The sequence below is a fragment of the Chroicocephalus ridibundus genome, chromosome 13, assembly GCF_963924245.1.
Source record: "Chroicocephalus ridibundus chromosome 13, bChrRid1.1, whole genome shotgun sequence".
Taxonomy (NCBI): domain Eukaryota; kingdom Metazoa; phylum Chordata; class Aves; order Charadriiformes; family Laridae; genus Chroicocephalus; species Chroicocephalus ridibundus.
The window spans coordinates 3096412-3114198 of record NC_086296.1 but is presented as its reverse complement, the minus strand read 5'-3'; the positions used below and the strand labels follow the sequence as shown (position 1 = coordinate 3114198).

Sequence of the window (17787 nt, the reverse complement as noted above, 5' to 3'; positions counted from 1 at the left end):
GGTGCCAGGTGACCCCTGGGGGCAGGCAGGGCCCCCCAACAGCCATGGCTGCCCGCTCCCCCCCACCCACCCCTGCCCGGCTGCTCACCGCGTTGGCGTTAGCGCGGCGGTGACTTTTTCTTTCCACCGACACGGGAGGCTATTTTGGGCCCTGCTCACGGGTCCCTCCCCAGCTCAGCGCCCCCCCCCCCCCCCCCAATATCCCAGGGCTGGGGCTGGCGGGGGGGAAGCGGGGTGCTCCGGGGGTTGCCCCCGTCATGGAGCTCCGACCCGCAAGTCCCGGGGGGCGGGGGGCTGCCCGGGGTCCCCCCCCCCGCCCCGTCTTGCACCAGCCCTGGGCAGCCTCATGTCAACCCACAGCGGCTCTGGGGGGGGGCAGCCGCGCACCCAAGGGTGGGGGGCACGAACACGCGTGGCGGGGTGGGGGGGAAGGGGAGGAACCCGCCGTGCCACCGCCTCCCCCTCCCCAGCCGAGGCCCCGGTGCCACCGCCGCGGGTATTTTTAGCAGTGACATGTGTCACCTCAGCTGCCGCCGGGGGGGGGGGGGGGGGGGGGCGGGGGGGGGAGGCACACACCGCCCCGCCGCCGCTCGCCCGCCCCCCGCCCGCCCTCTCCGCCTCGCCGGGGACCCGCACCGCCGGCAGAGCCCGGAACCGGCCCGGGCCGTCACCCCCCCGGCGCCCGCAGCCCCCCACCCAGGTACGGGCGCTCCGGAGGATGCGGTTCGGGGAGGTGGGGGGGCCGGGGGAGGGTCCGAAGGGAGGGTTTTGGGTGTGCTGGCAGCCGGCCGGGGGCCCCTCGGCGGGGAGGGCTATTTTTAGGTGGGGGTGGATGGCCATAGCGGCACCCCCGGCTTCGGGGGCGGCTTCCAGGCACCGGTGTGCGCCCGGGAGGGCTGCGAGGGGAGCGGGGATGGTGGGTGCCCCCTGCACTGTGCGGGGGGGTGGCCAGGGACCCCTCGGTGGCCTCGGCCCTTGGCACCCACCCGGGCGGCAGCGGGTCCCGGGTGGCAGCAGGAGCAAGACCCCGCCGGCCCCTGCGTGGGGACCAGACCCAAATGGGGCCGCATCCTGCTCCCTGGGTGGGGGGCTGGAGGGATGTTGGTGGTGGTCCACAGCCCCTCGTTCCTGCCGTGCAGCGTGCTTGGTCAAGGCATGTCCCCCTCCGTGCCTCAGTTTCCCCATGTGCAGAGCAGGGACTGAGGATCCAGCTCTATCTGGAGGGCGCAGGGTCCCCTGATGCAGGCCTGTGCCATTTGGGGCCGGCTCTCTCCAGTGGCTACAGAGCCCTGGCTGGGGGGACAGCGTGGGGGCAGCGCCGGTCCCCGACGTGAGCGAGGGCACGTGGCAGCCGGGGCTGCCGCCTGAGAAGGCAAGTGACATTCCTCAGCCGGCTCCTGGCTGCTCCCGGTGCTCCTGCCCTTTACTGTACAAGGAGATACGGCTGCTGGTGCGCGCGGCAGGGCCAGACGAGCCCCGACCCGCTCGGTGCATGAATGATCTCGACAGGTGAAGCTGGGGTCAGCCTGAAGTGGGGGACGGGCGGGCTCCTGAGGCCACCCTGTGCCACCCGGCCCAGGGCAGCGGGGTCCCAGCACCACCCCCGTGCCACCGCCACCCCGTGCCCCCACGTCCGCACACCCCCTGGTCCCTCGTCGTGCCATGCCGGGGGCTGGAGGTGGCTGCACGTGGCTGTGCCCTCCCCAGCACTGCCAAACGACCTGTCCCCTCCGTGCCCAGGCTGCCGCGCTCCAGCCAGTGCCATGAGCTCAGACTGGGACGATGCCCAGCAAGATGGTGGTGCTACTGGCCCTGGGGCTAGTGGGAGTCCTTGGCTAACTCTCTCCTCTCTCTCCGCCTCGTGCACCCAGTGTGGCCCCGCGGCTCTCCGTACGGCACCGTCCCACCTCACCGCCGGCATGGCCATCTCCTCGCGCCTCGCGCTCTGGGAGCAGAAGGAAAGTCTCGGTCCGGGCTGGCACCAGCGGTGTTTCGGGGCTGGATGCTCGCGGGCTGCCCGGGGGCTCGGTGCCAGGTGGGGGGACGCACTGCAGCCGCCCGGGGTGTGCGTCCCCTCGCCTCCCTGCACATGTTGCTCCCGCTGTGTCCCACCCTGCCGGCTCCGGGCGTCTTTGCAGCCTCATTGTTCTGGTTTGAGCGATTTTGCCACCGTTCGGGACACGCGGTTCCCCGCAGGGCCGAGCCTCGCGGGGGTCTGCAGGGCTTGGCGCTGATGCGTGGTGGCACGGCTGGGAAAGCCCTTTGCTGGGGGAGCTGCGGGATGCGGGGATGGATTTCATCTTGGAGCCCAGCACACAGCAGGCCTGCATGTGGCCACGGTGATGCCAGGAATGGCTTCTTGACTTGCCGCAGCCGGGACGGTTCACCACCGTGGGCATCGGACAAAGCTGGCGGTGCCTGGGGGCTCCCCGCAGCGCCCGGCCCTTGGTGGCGTGCGGAAACCTCGGCGCTTCTCTGCGGGGCTTCTCTTCTCATTGCTTCTCCTCCTGCTCACCACAGCATCCCCAAACCAGCCTGGTGCTCACGGGTGGCCCACGGCTACCTGCAAGATGCCCACGGCTGGCCCCGCCGGCAGCGCGGGGTGCTGATGCTCAGCTGCTCGTGCCGCTAACGTGCCCACGGGGCTGGCTTTGCCGGGGGTCCCGTCGCCGCGCCGTGCCCCGTAACCCAGCCTCTGCTCCTGCAGATACGGGACGAGGACCGGGGGCCGCCCCCGTCTGCCCCCCCGCTGCTCCTGTCGGTCATCCCCGGGGGGTTCATCAAGCAGCTCGTGCGGGAGACGGAGAAGGAGGCCAAGGCGGCGAAGCTGAAGAAGGAAACCAAGGCGAGCGTGAAGGAGGAGGTGAGTGGTGATGAACCCCATGCAGCGCCGGGGCGTCCTGCCTTGGCCGAACGTGTGTCCGCTGGCTGGGTGTCCCCATCTGTCCCCAGCCCAAAGCAATCCCAAGGCACTAGGACCCCAAAAAGCAGGTTTTTTGCACAAGGTGGGTCGTACAGCGAGGCTCAGGCTCGCAGCACGCCATGGGCTGCAGCAAGCTGTGGCCCTGGCCAGCTGCCAGCCTTGAGCAATTAATGCTGGAGACTTCATTAATGTAGCTTGCCATTCCTGACTCGCTTAATTGGAAGGCGAGTAATTAAGCAGAGCATGAGGCTCTCCGGTTCAGCTCACTGAGCGCAGGAAGGGGAGTGCGTGGAGCATCCCTGTGCATGGCACCCAGGACGTGGCGGGTGGAGGGACGGGATGTGGCTGAGCAGAGGGAGGAGGAGGAGGAGGAGGAGGAGGAGGAGGAGGAGGAAGGTGCCACCACCGCCTGCAGCCATGCAGCCAGGTCCGGGCAGCCGCCTGCGGCCATCGGCCGTACCCGGAGCGAACGGGTCAGGGCTGGAGCTGCGTGTCCTGCCGGGCTGTGCTTGGCACGGGCATCCCGCGTGGGGCTGGGGTCGGGGTCGGGTCCTTCGCCCTGTCCCTGTCAGACCTGGCTCCTCTCCTTTGCTTGGCAGCCCGCGGGGGAGGACGGCGAGGCCCGAGCCGGGGACGCCCCCGCTGCCAGGGGAGAGGTGGCCAGCGCGGGGCAGGCGCTGCAGAACGGGCTGCACGCAGAGGGGCAGGGGGGCGAGGGGGTCCCGGCTCCCCCACGCAAGGACCTGCCACCCGGGAAGGCTGCACCAGGGGCCATCCCCAGCAAAGCCCCGTCCCCCGCGCCTGCCCTGGCAGCGGCTGCCCCCAAACCAGTGGAGACCCCTTGCCCGGAGGCTCCCAAGGCAGCGAAGCCGTTGTGCCCGGAGAAGAGCCCCAAGGACCCCAGCCCGGGGGGCAGCCCCCCAGATCCAGCCCCCGCATCCAGCAAGGGCCCCCAGCGCTGCAGCAAAGCCCCAGCGAAGGAGGGGGACGCGCCGAAGGAGACGGGCCTTGAGAGCACCAAGAAGGAGAAGGGGGCACCCCCCAGCCACGAGCAGCCCCCAGCCAAGGCGAGAGCCAAGAGGGAGCCAGGGCCGGCCAGGAAAGAGCCAGAGAAGATGAAGAAAGATGTTGGAGGTGGCAAGAAGGAGCCAAAGGAAAACAAAAAGCCTGGAAAAACTACAAACAAGTCAGAGGGGCTCAAGGAGGAGCCGGGAGGGATCCAAGAAAAGTCTGAAGATGTGGTAAAGGAGGCAGAGAAGGCGAAAGTGAAGGAAGAGCCGGGAGAGGGTAAAGAGGCACCGGGAGAGAGCAAAGAGACAGGAGAAAGCACGGAGAAGGACCAGGTAACGTGTCCGCAAACCTACCCGGCTCTTACCCCATGTCTTGGGGCACCGATGCCGTTTTCCGGTCTCATGCAGCTTTTCCCGTTCCCACGGGCTCAGCGGGGGGCTGGGGGAAGGTGCCCCGCGGGACCGGCCGGGAGGGCAGAGGAGAGCAGGGGTTCCGGCTGGGGGTTTTGCCGTCCGTGGGGAGAATGCAGTTTGTCCAGCTCAGTTTTCCGCCGGTTCCTGCACGATTCCCCTCTCTCCTCCCTGCAGGCTCCGAGGGATGTTTGGTACGAAGCGGAGAAGGTCTGGCTCGTCCAGCAGGATGGATTCACACTCGGTAACTTGCCTTCCTCTAATCTCGCTATCCAGAACGGGAAGATACGAGCTGTCTCCAGCCTGGCTGTGGGTTGGGAGCAGGGTGGGCGCCGGGTTGGAGGTGGCCCCTCGGCATCTCCCCATGCCGCAGCCGGCTCTGCCCGGGGATGCCTTGGCCATGCCACACCGGAGGGACTCATCGGTCTCTCCTTGCAGCCACGCAGCTGAAGCCGGACGTGGGGACGCCCGAGCTGCCGGCGGGGAGGGTGAGGGTGCGCCGGGAGGCGGACGGCAGCGTCACCGAGGTGGACGAGGACAGCGTGCAGCGGGTGAGCCCCCTCCTGGGTTTTGGCTGGGAGCCCTGCCCGCAGCACCTGGTGCATGGCAGTGCCCAGGCAGGATTAGACCCGGGGCAGCCCTGTTGCTCGGGCCACCCGTCCCCAGCTGGATGGGTCCAAGATGCCGGGGTGCCGGTGGGGTCCGGCACAGCCCGTGCCGTGGTGGCAGAGCTCGAGGGAGGCTCTGGCTTTCTTCCTGCAGACCAACCCCCCCAGCCTGGATTACGCCGAGGACCTGGCCGCGCTCGTCAGCCTCAACGAGTGCAGCGCCATGAACACGCTGCAGCAGCGCTACCAGGCCCGCCTGCCCTACACCTACGCCGGGGCCAGCCTGGTGGCCATCAGGCCCAGCTTCGCGGCCAGCAGCAGCTCGGGGAAGGTGAGCGGGGAGCCGGGGGGCGGAGGATCTCCCGTGGGAAGCGATCACCGACCCCCTTGGGGACAGTGGCGGAGGGCGCCGGGCACTGTGGTGCCGGCAGATGGCACCGTGGGACCGTCACAGGGTGGCCGGGATGCTCCGGGCGGGGATGCGCTGAGGACGCTCAGGACCAGGGATGCTTGGGGCTGGGGAGGCTCTGAGGACACTGAGGGCCGGGGATGCTTGGCACTGGGGACACTCTGGAGGATACTCGGGGCTGGGGACACTCAGGACTGAGGATGTTTGGGGACAGGGACACTCTAGAGGATGCTCAGAGCTGGGGATGTTCTGAGGATACTCAGGGCTGAGGATACTCAGGGCTGGGGATACTCAGGACTGAGAATGCTCAGGGCTGGGGACGCTTGGCGCTGGGGACACTCTGGAGGATGCTCAGAGCTGGGGATGTTCTGAGGATGCTCAGGGCTGAGGACACTTGGGGCTGGGGATGCTCAGGACTGAGGATGCTCGGGGATGGGGACACTGGGGACCAGGGATGCTTGCAGCTGGGCACCGCTTCCAGCACAGAAGTTTTTCTCGTTTCCAGGAGACAATCTCTGTGTTGTTGTGAACGCACTCCCTGAGCACTCTGGGGGTGCCAGGGCCAGGGAGGGAACGTGCCGGGGGTTTGGTGCCCAGGGTGGTGCCTGGCAGAGCTCTTGCTCACAGGCAAGCTGGAGCGGGTCCTGCTGTGGGTTCCCTGCGTCGGTCCCCAACCGTCTCTCTGGCACTGGGGGAGCGAGGCCGGGCTGGGTGGCGTTTCCCCTTTCCCTGTGAACCTCAGGGGGTTCTACACCCTGGGGAGAAGCCATCGCCCTGAGGGTGAACGTCTTCGGGATTTTCTCTACAAGAATCCTGTTTTGGGGTGTGCTCTCCCACTCTCTCCCTGCTCGCAGGCGTTCAAGGGGAAGCGAGACAACATGCCCCCGCACATCTGCTCGGTGGCGCAGAGAGCCTACAGGAACCTGCTGATGCAGCGGCAGGATCAGGCCATCGTGCCCCTGGGGCGCAGCGGGGCTGGGAGGACCGCCTGCTGCCAGGGTGCCCTGGAGTACCTGGTGGGCACGGCGGGCAGCGTGGACGGCAGGGTCTCAGGTATGGGGCTGGGCGGCCGCTGCGAGCTCGGAGCCCCGGCAACGAGCCCCGGCTGTGGGATGCTCGGTGCTGGGCAGAGGCAGCGCACGGAGACTGTCCGTGCAGGGTGGGGAGTGCATGCAAACGCGAAGGTGATGCTGTTTCCACCTGATGGTCTCCATTTGACCCATTCCTGGTCTGATTCGTGCCCCTTTGGGGTGGCTCCCGAGGGCCCGGTGTGGCTGTGCAAGTGCAGCCCAGGCGGCAGGCGAACGGCCAGGCTGCGAGTGCTCACCCATCCCAGACCCAACAGATTTGCTGTTTTGATAAACACCCGAGTAAGCACCAGAAGGGAATTACTTGCGTGCTTGGGGCAGCGCTGTTCCCCTCTGATCGAGTTACTGGTGACGCGGGAGGAAGCGCTGTTAGGCAATCGGTGGCTTTAGGTTTGGATTTCGGAGGTCTGGGCGAGCTCTGGGTACACCATGCTCTTGCAAAGCGCTGACAAACGGCCTGGAGCTGGGTGGAGGTGCGGGCAGGTTGGCATGTCCCCCTCCCACCAGTGCACAGATACTCTTGCGGTGCAGGATGCTAACCCCATGCCCAGCCGGTACCCGGGTCCCCGTGCGCTGGGACAGACCCCCGGGAGGAGCAGGCGGAGGTGCAGCCGGGAGGAGAAGCCTCCTCTGGTGCCTGTTTGCAGCCCTGAGGTTGCGCTGGTGCGGCGGTGGCCGGGTCTGGCTCTCTCCTGGCCAACCGCGGAGCGATGCAGGGCTGCAGCCATGGCAGGGTGCCTCAGGGGGCTGCCGGTGCTGGTTTTGCAGTGGAGAAGATCCAGGCGATGTTCACGGTCCTGGGAGCCTTTGGGTCAGTGACCACCGGCCGCAGCAGCAGCTCCACGCGCTTCTCCATGGTCCTGTCGCTGGATTTCAGTGCAACCGGCCGGATAACCGCTGCTCACCTCCAGGTACCCCGCGGGCCCCGTCGCCGGGTGACACGGGGGGGCTGTGGCTGAAACCGAGGGTCCTTGGGATGGGGGCAAACAACCCCTGTGCCGTGCTTCCCATCCAGGCTGGGCACGAGAGGAGAGATGCTCCGCGCTGCATCTCCTCCTGGACCAAAGGTGCCCCGAATCGCAGCTGGGCAGGAGCTCTGTCAGCAGCGTTGGGGGGGTGGTCCCCATGGCCCATCACCCCCTCCCCTGCAGCGCTGGCATGAAATGTTTATGAGGGAATGTATAATTCAGCATTTCATTAGCAGCACCTTAGACATCAGCCTTGAGCAGAAGCATCTGGCAGCTTTTATCACCATCACTGTTATGCAAAGGCACTTTAATCAGCGCTGCTGGTGCCCCCAGGCCTCGTCCGATGGAGGAGGGGGCTTGAGCCGGTGTCTGCTTGTGGGGAGCACCAGGGGTTTCCCTTTGCTGCCCCACTGCTGCCCCTCCTCTGCCCCGGCCACCGGCAGGGGGCTGATGGCCCAGCGTGGCCATCCTTGCGCAGGAGTGGGAATGTGCTCCCGGGAGCATTCGCCCTCCGGACCACTGGTACCCTCCTGGGATGCTCCTGGGAGGACAGGACAACTGGGGATCCCAGCCCTGCAGGGACTCATTCCCGATGTCAATGCCGGCATTGAACAGCCTCGATGAGGCTGGAGGCTGGTCTAGGCTGGCCTCGAGCCCGGGCAATGGCTTATCCAGAAGCTGTAGCATCTCTGTTGAGGCCATTGGGTTGCCCAGACCTCCAGGGGTGGGGAGAAAGCGTGGGTGTTGCACCCATGTGCTGAAGTGTTGCCCCTTGACGCACACCTGGGGTACGATTTGACTCTTGCTTGCCCTGGGCAGGAGGAGCATCCTCCAAAGCCAGCCGTGTCCCTGCAAGGAGAAATCCAGTCCCTCCTTGGCAGCCCCCAGCAGCATCTCTCTGGGTACCACTCTCCCCTCTTTTCCCTGCGTGCCTGGATGCCCACCGGCCACCCTGCCCGTGCCGAGGGGCTGTCCCTGCCTGCACGCCGGGGGCTGCCGCTCACTCCTGCCTCCGCTCCCTTCCCAGACCATGCTGCTGGAGAGGGGCCGCGTCGCCCAGCAGCCCCCCGGAGAGACCAGCTTCAACGTCTTCCCCCTGATGCTGGCGGGGCTGGATGCGGCACACAGGTGGGTGAGGGGGTCCCAGGGCACCAGGCGGCTCCGCTCCTCCCCCGGCTGCTCAGACGATGGGTACCCCCCATCGCCAAGGGGCTCCCCTGTGATTTATACAAAGTTTGCTCCAGCAACGTGCTTTTTGAGACCTCTCTGATAAGAAAGAGATTGTGAAGGTGATCACAATGGTGATGCTGCAGGGATTTTTATACACTTATGTATTAGAGATTTTTTAGGAAACGGGGGCATTTCCTGGTGCTTTGTTTGCCCCATCGCTAAAACTGAAACCGGACTGATCAAATGCGATGGGGGTCCCTTTCCCTGCTGGCTTCTGCCTTTCCCCACAAGCTGCACATCCCCGGGCAAAGGGTCCTGGCGCGTCTGGTGCCGGATCCATCCCCCTGCGCAGGGCAGAGCCGCAGGAGCCTTTCCCAACAAGGGACCGTGGCTGTGAAGGCAAAGGGGCTCTGTGGGCGCCGGGCTGGGAGAGGGGCTCAGGGACGCTCCCCGAGGAGAGGGCAGGGGTTTGGGGAGTGCTGGGGGCAGGCGAGGAGGGAGCTTGAGTCTCGCTTTCTGTAACAGGACGATGCTGCACTTGCACCAGGCGGCTGAGAGCAACTCCTTCGGGATCAGGCCGTTCTCAAAGGTAGGGAGAAATGCCGGTGCCACGCGGCTGCCTGCAGCGGGATGCTGCGGTGCACGTCCTCCGTCAGCCCCGGTTAGGGGACGTGTTGGGGTCCTTGGCTGCTGGGATCACCCCCGGTTAGAGGATGTGTTGGGATCCTTGGCTGCTGGGAGACTCAGGATGGTGCTGCTGTACCAACGCATGGAGGGAGAGAGCAAATACCAGGGTGCGAGGAAGGGTCTGCCCAAACAGCCTCCACCACCCCTCTACAGCCCCACGGGGGCGGGGGAGCTGCCAGGACCGGGGCAGATGCTGCTTGGTGTCTACGCTGACATTTCAGCCACCCCCGGCCGCCCCGGGGACGGATCCTGCTGCTCCGGGGTCAACAACCCCCAGGTTTCCCTGCGACAGCTCCTGAGGGGGCGAGCGCATCCTTTGGAGAGCCCGGGATGGGATTTTTAGGGGCTCAAAGTGCTGCAGTCGATTTCCAGCACCAGCTCCTCGTTAGCCTGAGCCGTTTGCAAAGATCGGGCGGATTGCCTGCGAGCCAAAGCGCTGGGATGAATCGCAGCAATTTGCAGTTACATCATCTACTGATGAATTCAATATTCAATCTTCATTAGGGAGCTCTGGCTCCGGTCCGGCAGCCAAAAGGAATCGGCTGTTTGAGCAGCGGATCTCGTGGAGGGGACAGCGAGGTACCGCGGGTCCTGGTTCTGCGGGTGCAGCAGCAGATTTGGGTTCAGAGATGGGGTTTTTAACCTTCCTTTTGCAGCCCCCGACTCCTGTGGGTTCCCCATCCCGTCCCGAAGGGTTTTCCCACTGGGATGGAGAGGGTCAGCAGGAGCCGGGCATCACCTCTTCAGTCCGGGGCGTGTGAGCTCTGCAAAGGGGACAAGCACTGTCCCCGCCACCGCTTCTCCTCCTTCCCAGCGATGTTCCCTGCAGCGCACGTGTGTCCCTGGAAAGGCTGTTCAGTTCGGCACGGCGTGGTTGTCCGAGGAGCACCCAGGATGCTGGGGGTGGGGGCATGGAAGGATGAACCCCCCAGAAGCTCCCCGGGGCGGGTTTTTGGTAGTGCTTTGTGCGCCTGCTCTGGAACCAGCCCAGGAGGAAACCACGGCGGTGGCATGCTGCGCTTGCTTTGGGTTGGGGTTTGGGGAAATATGTCAGATTTTCCTTTCCCAGCAGCGCTCTGGATGCCGAGACTGAACATTTTAATTGGCGGCTTCCCAGCGTTCGTCCCCGCAGCCGGTGGGGATGGATAACCCCTGCTGCGACACCGGTGTCACAAGTATTTGGGGTATTTTTTTGAGTCTGGAGAAATCACAGATCTCAGCTGTTATTTTCTCATTAGTAGCCACCCCGTAGGCCTCTGCAGGAGCCGAAATCCTTTAGACCAGGCGTGCTGGTCCTTGCCAAGACAGGGACGCTGCCAGCCAGAGCGTGCGTGTAGTGTCTGGCCCCCGGGCTGCATGTGTCTGCATTGAAAATCTTCAGTTTAGGGGAAAAAAAGCCTTAATTTTGCGGTGGGGCTGCATTTATTAAAAATAAATAAATAAATATTGCAGGAGTCGTGGCTGGGGCCGCAGTGTTGGAGAGGGGCAGGTGAGGTCCTGCTGGTGGCTGGGAGCCGTGCAGCTGGCCCCAGCACACCTGTGGGCGGCTGTATTTAGCGAGAAGTGAGAAGATATAAAACGTCTGTCCCCAGCTGCTGCTGAACGTCTCCGTAGACACTCCTGCAGTGGGAATTATGTGTAGTTGTATGATGAGAAGACTCACCCAGGTTTGCTCCTAACACCAGGCACTTGAGGAACCTGCCAGGGGCTTCCCCCATTGCTGTCCAGACTGTTCCTAAGGTCCCCTTATTGTCCTTTCCTTGCTGGCCGTATGGTTTTTGTAAGCCCTTCTGCGTTCCCCCCATGTCTATCCCTGTATCCCCTGTCCCCCGCGCCGGCGGTGCTCTGGCAGAGGCAGTGACGTTTCCATTCCCGTCTCTTCCCTGTTGCAGCCCGAGGAGAAGCAGAAAGCCTCGGCCGCCTTCGCCCAGCTCCAGGCTGCCATGGGCACGCTGGGCATCACGGCAGAGGAGCAGGCAGCCATCTGGCGCGTCTTGGCCGGCATCTACCACCTGGGAGCCGCCGGCGCCTGTAAAGGTAAGGGGGGCTCCTGCCTCTCCTTTTCTTATACCTCGTCTCGGTGCCGGGGGTTGGAGGAGGACAGGGGAGCACGTCCCAGCGGTGTTCGGCGCTTGGGCGCATTGCACACCACGAGGCGTTCGGGAGCAATGCTCACCCGGAGGCTGCTGCCCCAGAGGTTGCTCTGAGCCCTCGGTTGGCCACGGAGGAGCAGGGCGATGCTGGCGTCCTGCCCCGCGGGGGCTTCTGGAGCGGGTCTGTCCTGCGGCCACGTGCGGAGAGGACGGGGGCTGCGAGGCGTCACCTTCTACCCGCTCTCTGGGGGGCAGCCGGGTGGGTGGCTCGTTTGTTGGCACATTGTCCCCAATGTCACTGCGAAGGGACAGCTTCGGATGGCAATAATTTTATTATCTCTTGAGTGCCGAACACAGTAACTGAATTATAATAGGATGAGTCTGGATGAAGATTGTATTTATAAAGACTTTGTTAATACAGGCATATAGAAATTGCCTTATCCCTTATGAATTATTTTAAGATGTGCTCTAACCTATTTTAGAGACAGCCACATTGATTTACACACTTCAATTTATGAGGGCTGCATAAAGGCTGCTATAAACTAAGCCGTAGACATTTATAAATGTCTCTGCAACTCGTCATAACACATCTTATGGTAATTTATGCCATTAATCATTTATTAATTATTTTAAAAGGGTGAATGCTGTCGTCACTTACAGCGAATTCTCTTTCCCCTTCTCTCCGGTGTTCTCTTTCCCCATCAGCATCTCCCCTAATGCCCTTCCAACTTTTAAAAGAATGACCCCGCTGTCTCAGGCTGAAGTGTGTGATGAGGCTCTTGGCAAAGAAAAAAAAAGTCTTTCTGCCTCAAGGGTTTCCAGGAGGGCAGATTTTGGAGATGCGGCTCATTTTAAGAGTGACCAGCTCGAAGGCAGATGGAGGGACGGTGACGGTGTTGGCCAGGGAGGGTTTGCTGGGTGAGCTGAGCTGCGTTGCTCAAACTTATTGAACATTCTCTCCCAAGCGTCCCCTAAGTCAGTCTAGGAGGGGATCGGGGGCTATATTCTACAAATCTTGCCGCAATTATTCCAGCATGAATAGGAATGTTAATAGCGGGCCCAGGCAGGGCTGGTGGCTTCGGAGCAGGTTCGGGTACAGGATTAACAACCAGAGCATGTCTCAGCATCGCTCACTCTGGTATCGATTCCCTGATCATGCGTCAACAAAAGGGGAGAAATGAAAGGAAGTATGGATAAAAAATGGATCAAAGCTGGATGGAGCAGAAGTCTCAGTGGGGGCGATGACTCTTTTAATGTGGTTAAACCTGTCTCCTGATAGCCATCTCTTCCCTTCCCCTTTCATGCCCTTTGAAGTCGTGTATTCAAAAATCCTCTCCTTGAAATCTCACCAAAGGGAGCCTCGTGGCTGCTTTTTCACTCGCGGTCAGGAGCGCAGCCGGGCGCTGCAGCCCCCGCCGCCGCCATCCCTGCCCCGGCGGCCCCGGCACGTGCCCTGCTCCGGCTGCAGGGCCCCGGCGCACCCTAAATACATTTTTCTTTTTCCCTTCTGCTGATGGCTGTCGTCTTGTCACAAATTCACTTTGACCAGGAATAATAAAATAGAAGGGAATAGCATCGCCTCTCTCTGACTGAGAGTGGAAAATACGTTTGCGCCCAGAAAAACACTGACAAGAAAAGGTTGAATTTCAAAAGCCTGCCCCGTCCTGGTGTCAGCGTTTCCCATTGCCTTTGAAACATGTTAGAGCAGCTCTTTTTGTGAGAGGCAGCCTGACAGGCAGAGGCCAGCGGGGCATCCTAGGTACCCATTCACCTAAGTGCTTCCAGTCCCCTTTGTGGGCTGCAGAATGTTACGTATTTTCATTTATTCATTCCCTCTTTAACGGGGAAGGAGGTTTTGGGCGCAGCTGGGGGTCGGCATTCAGCTCGCTCTCAAGCTGCCCGTTTTGCTGGCTGTTATAAAAATACAGCATCGCGGCTCCCTGCTTTCTGCGGGCTTCCCACCGCATGCCTTTAATAGAGGCGACTGGGTTTCCAGCGGCTGTGAGTCGCCGGAGTCCTCCCGGCGCTGCAGGGGGGTGCGCGCCGTGGATGGGAGCCAAGCGTGGCTCCCCCCGCACCCCCCCAGTCCAGAAGCTGCTGCAAACCCAGCGGCCTGAACCCCTTGGATGGAGGAAAACCACAAGGGCAGAAATGCAGGACAGGGAGGGGCTGGAGCCGCGGCTCAGGCAGGGGATGCTCCGAGCCCCCCAAACCCTGCGGAGGTCGGCAGCGTCCGGGGCAGCACCCTGCATCCGCCGCCCTCCCGCACCGCTCCATGGATGGGGCTGGTTCCCTGCAGCAGCAGCCCCGACGGCGGAGGGATGGGAGCACCCAGGCACCTGGGGGGAGGATTTTGGGGTCCGGTGAGGGACACCCCCAGCAAGTAGCATGGTGTCAGTGCCCGAGCTGCCGGCAGCCGTGAGCTGCCGTGGGCTGGGCTGGGTCCCGCACAGCCCCACCGCCGCAGCATGGTGTCCTCGGGAGGCAGGAGAAGGAGCATCCCTGTTTCAGAAGCCGAGACACCAAGCGGTTTGTGAGATGGGCCAGGGCTGGAGCAGAAGGAAGGGCTGAGCCCGGGGTCCCACGCAGTGCCCTGCTGCGTCTCTCCGGGGTCTGCAGGCGGATGGGGCTGGCAGGAGCAGCAGGGTTGAAAAAAAACCCTTGAACAGCCTTTTAGCTCTCCGAAATGGAAAGTTTCCAGAAGGGCTGGAAGCCATTTAGCCAAGTACAGTAATGGGGACGTCCATCAAAACGTAAGAGGGAGAGCACCTGGCAGGATCCGACGGGCATTAATTATGCAGCTTCCTGAGCGTGGATGTCAGTCAGGAGGGGACTTGGATGACTTATTGCTTTCCCACCAGAGCTGAGAAAAAAAGCCTTAAACTGCATTATCGCTGCTGTTTTACAACCTCCGAGATGTAGTGACCTTTCCTTAATTGATGTGGAAATGACACTTTGTTCTTAGTCCCACTCAAGCTCAATGCCCACATTTACCCTAATTTTTTATTGCTGCCTGTTGCTAAAAGGAGGAGGGAACAGCGTATCCGTAATTACCACTGTGCCAGAGTTTCCCTTTTGTGACAAATATATCCGTCTCTCGGGTGGTCACTTTTGCAGGGGGAAAAATGTGCCAGTGGCTCCGGGGCGCTGGGTGGGATGGAGCTGGGATACCGGTGCTCCGGCGCCGCTTGGGCTGCCATCGGGAGAGGAGCCGGGCAATAAATTGCATAAAGCAACATCGTGAAGCCGTGTGCAGATCCGTCCCCTCCCAGCAACTCCGCCTCGCGATGCTTTTGGATACACACCCGCGGAGTTTAAGCCTTTGCGGTTTGCTCTGTGCGGGGGGAGCCGGCTGCAGCCCCTCCTTTTCCCGGGATTCCCGTAAGCGCAGGGAAGACAGGTTTACAAGGAAAGCTCCGGCATCGTTGTATGGTCCCTGGCACCGTCTGTGATGGCCATGCCGGCATCGGAGGTGAAGAGGAGAGAGCAGGACCCAGGGCAGGCAGCCTCTGCCCCCTGCTTTGGCTTTGCTTTTGGTTTTCCGAGCCGTTGTGCCGGGGCGGGCGCCCAACGGTGGCCTTGGGTGTCATTAAATCCCCGGCTTTGCCTGTGCTCTGTGCTGCGGGTGAGCGAAAGGCCACCTCGCTCCTGCCGGGAAAGGCCCCTTTGCTTCCCTGCGTCGTTCATCAAAACGATTCTTGGAAAGGATTGCATTAGGGCTGCTCTCTCGATGTTGCCAGGTTTTTTTTCTCTCTCTCTGATAAAGCCTTTTGCTTTTCGGGGCCTGGGTTTTCCTGCCATAAAGGGAAGCGCAGCTGGTTTTGCCTGTTGTGTTTTGGTGGGACGATGCCTCTCTGTGCTTCATGAGTTGCGACCCTCAGGAGAAACAGTTTTGCCCAAGGGAAAGACCTAAACCAAGGTGACACGGTCTCCAGGGGCTGGATCTTAGCGCGGTGACCATCCAGCCACAAAGTACGCTGGAGGACGTCCTTAGGGTTTCTTTTCCCCAGGCAAGAGGATTTAGGCAGGAGGATGCGTCCCCCTCCCGGGGACACTAGTGTGGAGCACAAATTGGGCAGAGCTGTACGATCCGCTGCTCGGGTCTGCAAAAATGGGAGGTTTGCTGGAAATTATGCTTTGGGCGGGGAGCGGCGAGGAGATCCAGGCCCGTGGGCAGCAGGGTGTCGGGGGGGTCTGCACCCCCGGCACATCCCCGCTCAGCGTGGGGGCCGGTTTTCCTCCGTGTCCTGGCCGTGGTCCGGGATTCAGAGCCAGGAGAGCAGGAGCAGAAAACACTGGGAATAGCTGGAGTCCTGGCTGGAGCCCAGCTCTGCTGCCGGCTTGTTGGGGTCCTGGGGGGGACCGGGGGGGTCGGTTCCTGCTGATGTTGCCTCTCCTTCGTGGAGGTTTTTACGATCACCACCGCGGCTCCTGGTCCGGGCGGGCTGTCTCCCCACACGCCGAGTTATGGCACTATCTGTTCAGCGCTCTGACATCTTTATTACAAACAGTCGGGGAAATGCAGCCAGAATGGCAGATTTCTTTAATCATGCTATTACACAGCTCTTCCCTTTGTTATATATAGGCTTTAATATGTCATACATCAGGCAATGGGTCAACAGAGAATAGACTGGAGAATTTAGTGCAGGACAAATAAATTAACCATTCAAGCCAGGAGGAGCCTCCTCTCTCTCCCTGTCCCCTCCCAGGCTAAAAAAGAGGAACAAATGAGCTTTTTCATTTGTCCCATTAGCAGTGCAAATGTTTTAATGACAAAATAAGTAGAAGAAAAAGGGCGGTGCTGACAAGGTGTGCCCGGAGCGGCTGAGGAGGGTGGGGGGTCAGGGAGGAAGGCGAATGGGGCTGCCGACCTGCACGGCTGGCAGGGGACGGGGGCTCGAGGTGATGCTGAGCTGCCCCGTCCCAGCAGCGAGCCCACCGTGCATCTCCCCTTTGCTCCCGGGCACCGCTGCCCTCGGCTCACGGGTACCAGCCCAGGCGGAGGCGCGGATGGGGACGGCGGGGGGGGGGACGGGGTCCAGCCCCTCTGGGCTTCCCCGCTGCTCCCCACGCTTCCCGAATTGAAATACAAAATAGAAACCCAGCTGCTGGGCTTCTGGCTGCGTGGGCGCGCGAGGGCGACGAAGCTGGTGCTGACCTGGTATTTTCCTACTGCTTCTCTTAAATATTAAATGGGCCGAGGTAATTTCCTTTTAGGTGTTAAAGCTGGCGTGTTTTACAATGGTCACATTACGCCCAGGAGGGCTGCACGCCGCTGCCGCTCTTTATATTTTATGAAGTGCGAAATGGTGCCCGGCCTCTCCCGGGGCAGGTTGCCGGCGGGCCAGCGGCTATGGGCTGGGCAGATCCGCAGCTGGGCAAGCTGCGGGCACAGCGGGGTTTGCAGCAGCGGCCGTGCCCCCAGACCTGCTGCCGAGGCACACGTTGGCTGCTTACAGCGAGGGTGCAATGTGGGGAGCGTGTCCGGGGGGCACCAACACACTGGGCAGCATCACACCAGCCTCCAACACCGCATGCCGGTCAGACAGCGATTGTTTGGTTTTGTGGAGGTGGGAAACATGGAATTGCATCCCTCTGCTCGGAGCAGCAGGACCTCTGCCACGCTGGAGCAGCATGGTGGGGGCGACTGGTTTCCCCAGTTGTAGCTGCTCCATTGGGAATGTTTGTACTATGGCAGGCTGGGCTGGCTTGCTCGTCCCGGGGTTGCTGGAGTGGACAGCGTGGGATGCTGGCACGGTCGGCATGGGATGCTGGAGGAGCTAGCATGGGATGCCGGAGTGGCTAGTGTGGGATGCTGGAATGGCCAGTGTGGGATGCCAGAGCGGCTGGAGTGGGATGCTGGAGTGGCTGGCATGGGATGCTGGAGTGGCCAGTGTGGGATGCTGGAGCGGCCAGTGTGGGATGCCGGAGCGGCTGGCATGGGATGCTGGAGCGGCCGGTGTGGGGTGCTGGAATGGCCGGTGTGGGATGCGGAGTGGCCAGCGTGGGATGCGGAGTGGCCAGTGTGGGATGCTGGAGCGGCCGGTGTGGGGTGCTGGAATGGCCGGTGTGGGATGCGGAGTGGCCAGCGTGGGATGCGGAGTGGCCAGTGTGGGATGCTGGAGCGGCCGGTGTGGTATGCTGGAGTGGCCAGTGTGGGATACCGGAGTGGCCGGAATGGGATGCGGAGTGGCCAGTGTGAGATGCTGGAGCGGCCAGTGTGGGATGCCGGAGTGGCTGGCATGGGATGCCGGAGCGGCTGGCATGGGATGCTGGAGAGGCCAGTGGGGGATGCGGAGTGGCCGGCAAGGAATGCTGGAATGGCCGGAGTGGGATGCTGGCTGCGGGAGCCTGGCCGGTGGGGCAGGTCTGTGCAGCCCTGGCTCCGCAGCCGCTCCGCTCCCCGGCACGCAGCGGCAG

At 62.5% G+C, this 17787-nt stretch overlaps 1 protein-coding gene across 2 annotated transcripts in view; it reads left to right on the top strand.

Moving 5' to 3' along the window:
• Positions 1–608: 608 nt before the first annotated feature.
• Positions 609–17787, top strand: part of MYO18B (myosin XVIIIB) — an 80728-nt gene continuing 63549 nt past the window's right edge. For both annotated transcript variants that reach the window (XM_063350976.1, XM_063350975.1), the window contains exons 1-12: positions 609–700; positions 1872–1958; positions 2708–2863; positions 3523–4266; positions 4522–4588; positions 4783–4895; positions 5107–5283; positions 6216–6414; positions 7218–7360; positions 8445–8545; positions 9113–9176; positions 11167–11311. In XM_063350976.1, the coding sequence (XP_063207046.1) occupies positions 1920–1958; positions 2708–2863; positions 3523–4266; positions 4522–4588; positions 4783–4895; positions 5107–5283; positions 6216–6414; positions 7218–7360; positions 8445–8545; positions 9113–9176; positions 11167–11311 (1948 nt within the window). In that variant the 5' untranslated portion in view covers positions 609–700; positions 1872–1919. The remainder of the gene's footprint in view (positions 701–1871; positions 1959–2707; positions 2864–3522; positions 4267–4521; positions 4589–4782; positions 4896–5106; positions 5284–6215; positions 6415–7217; positions 7361–8444; positions 8546–9112; positions 9177–11166; positions 11312–17787) is intronic.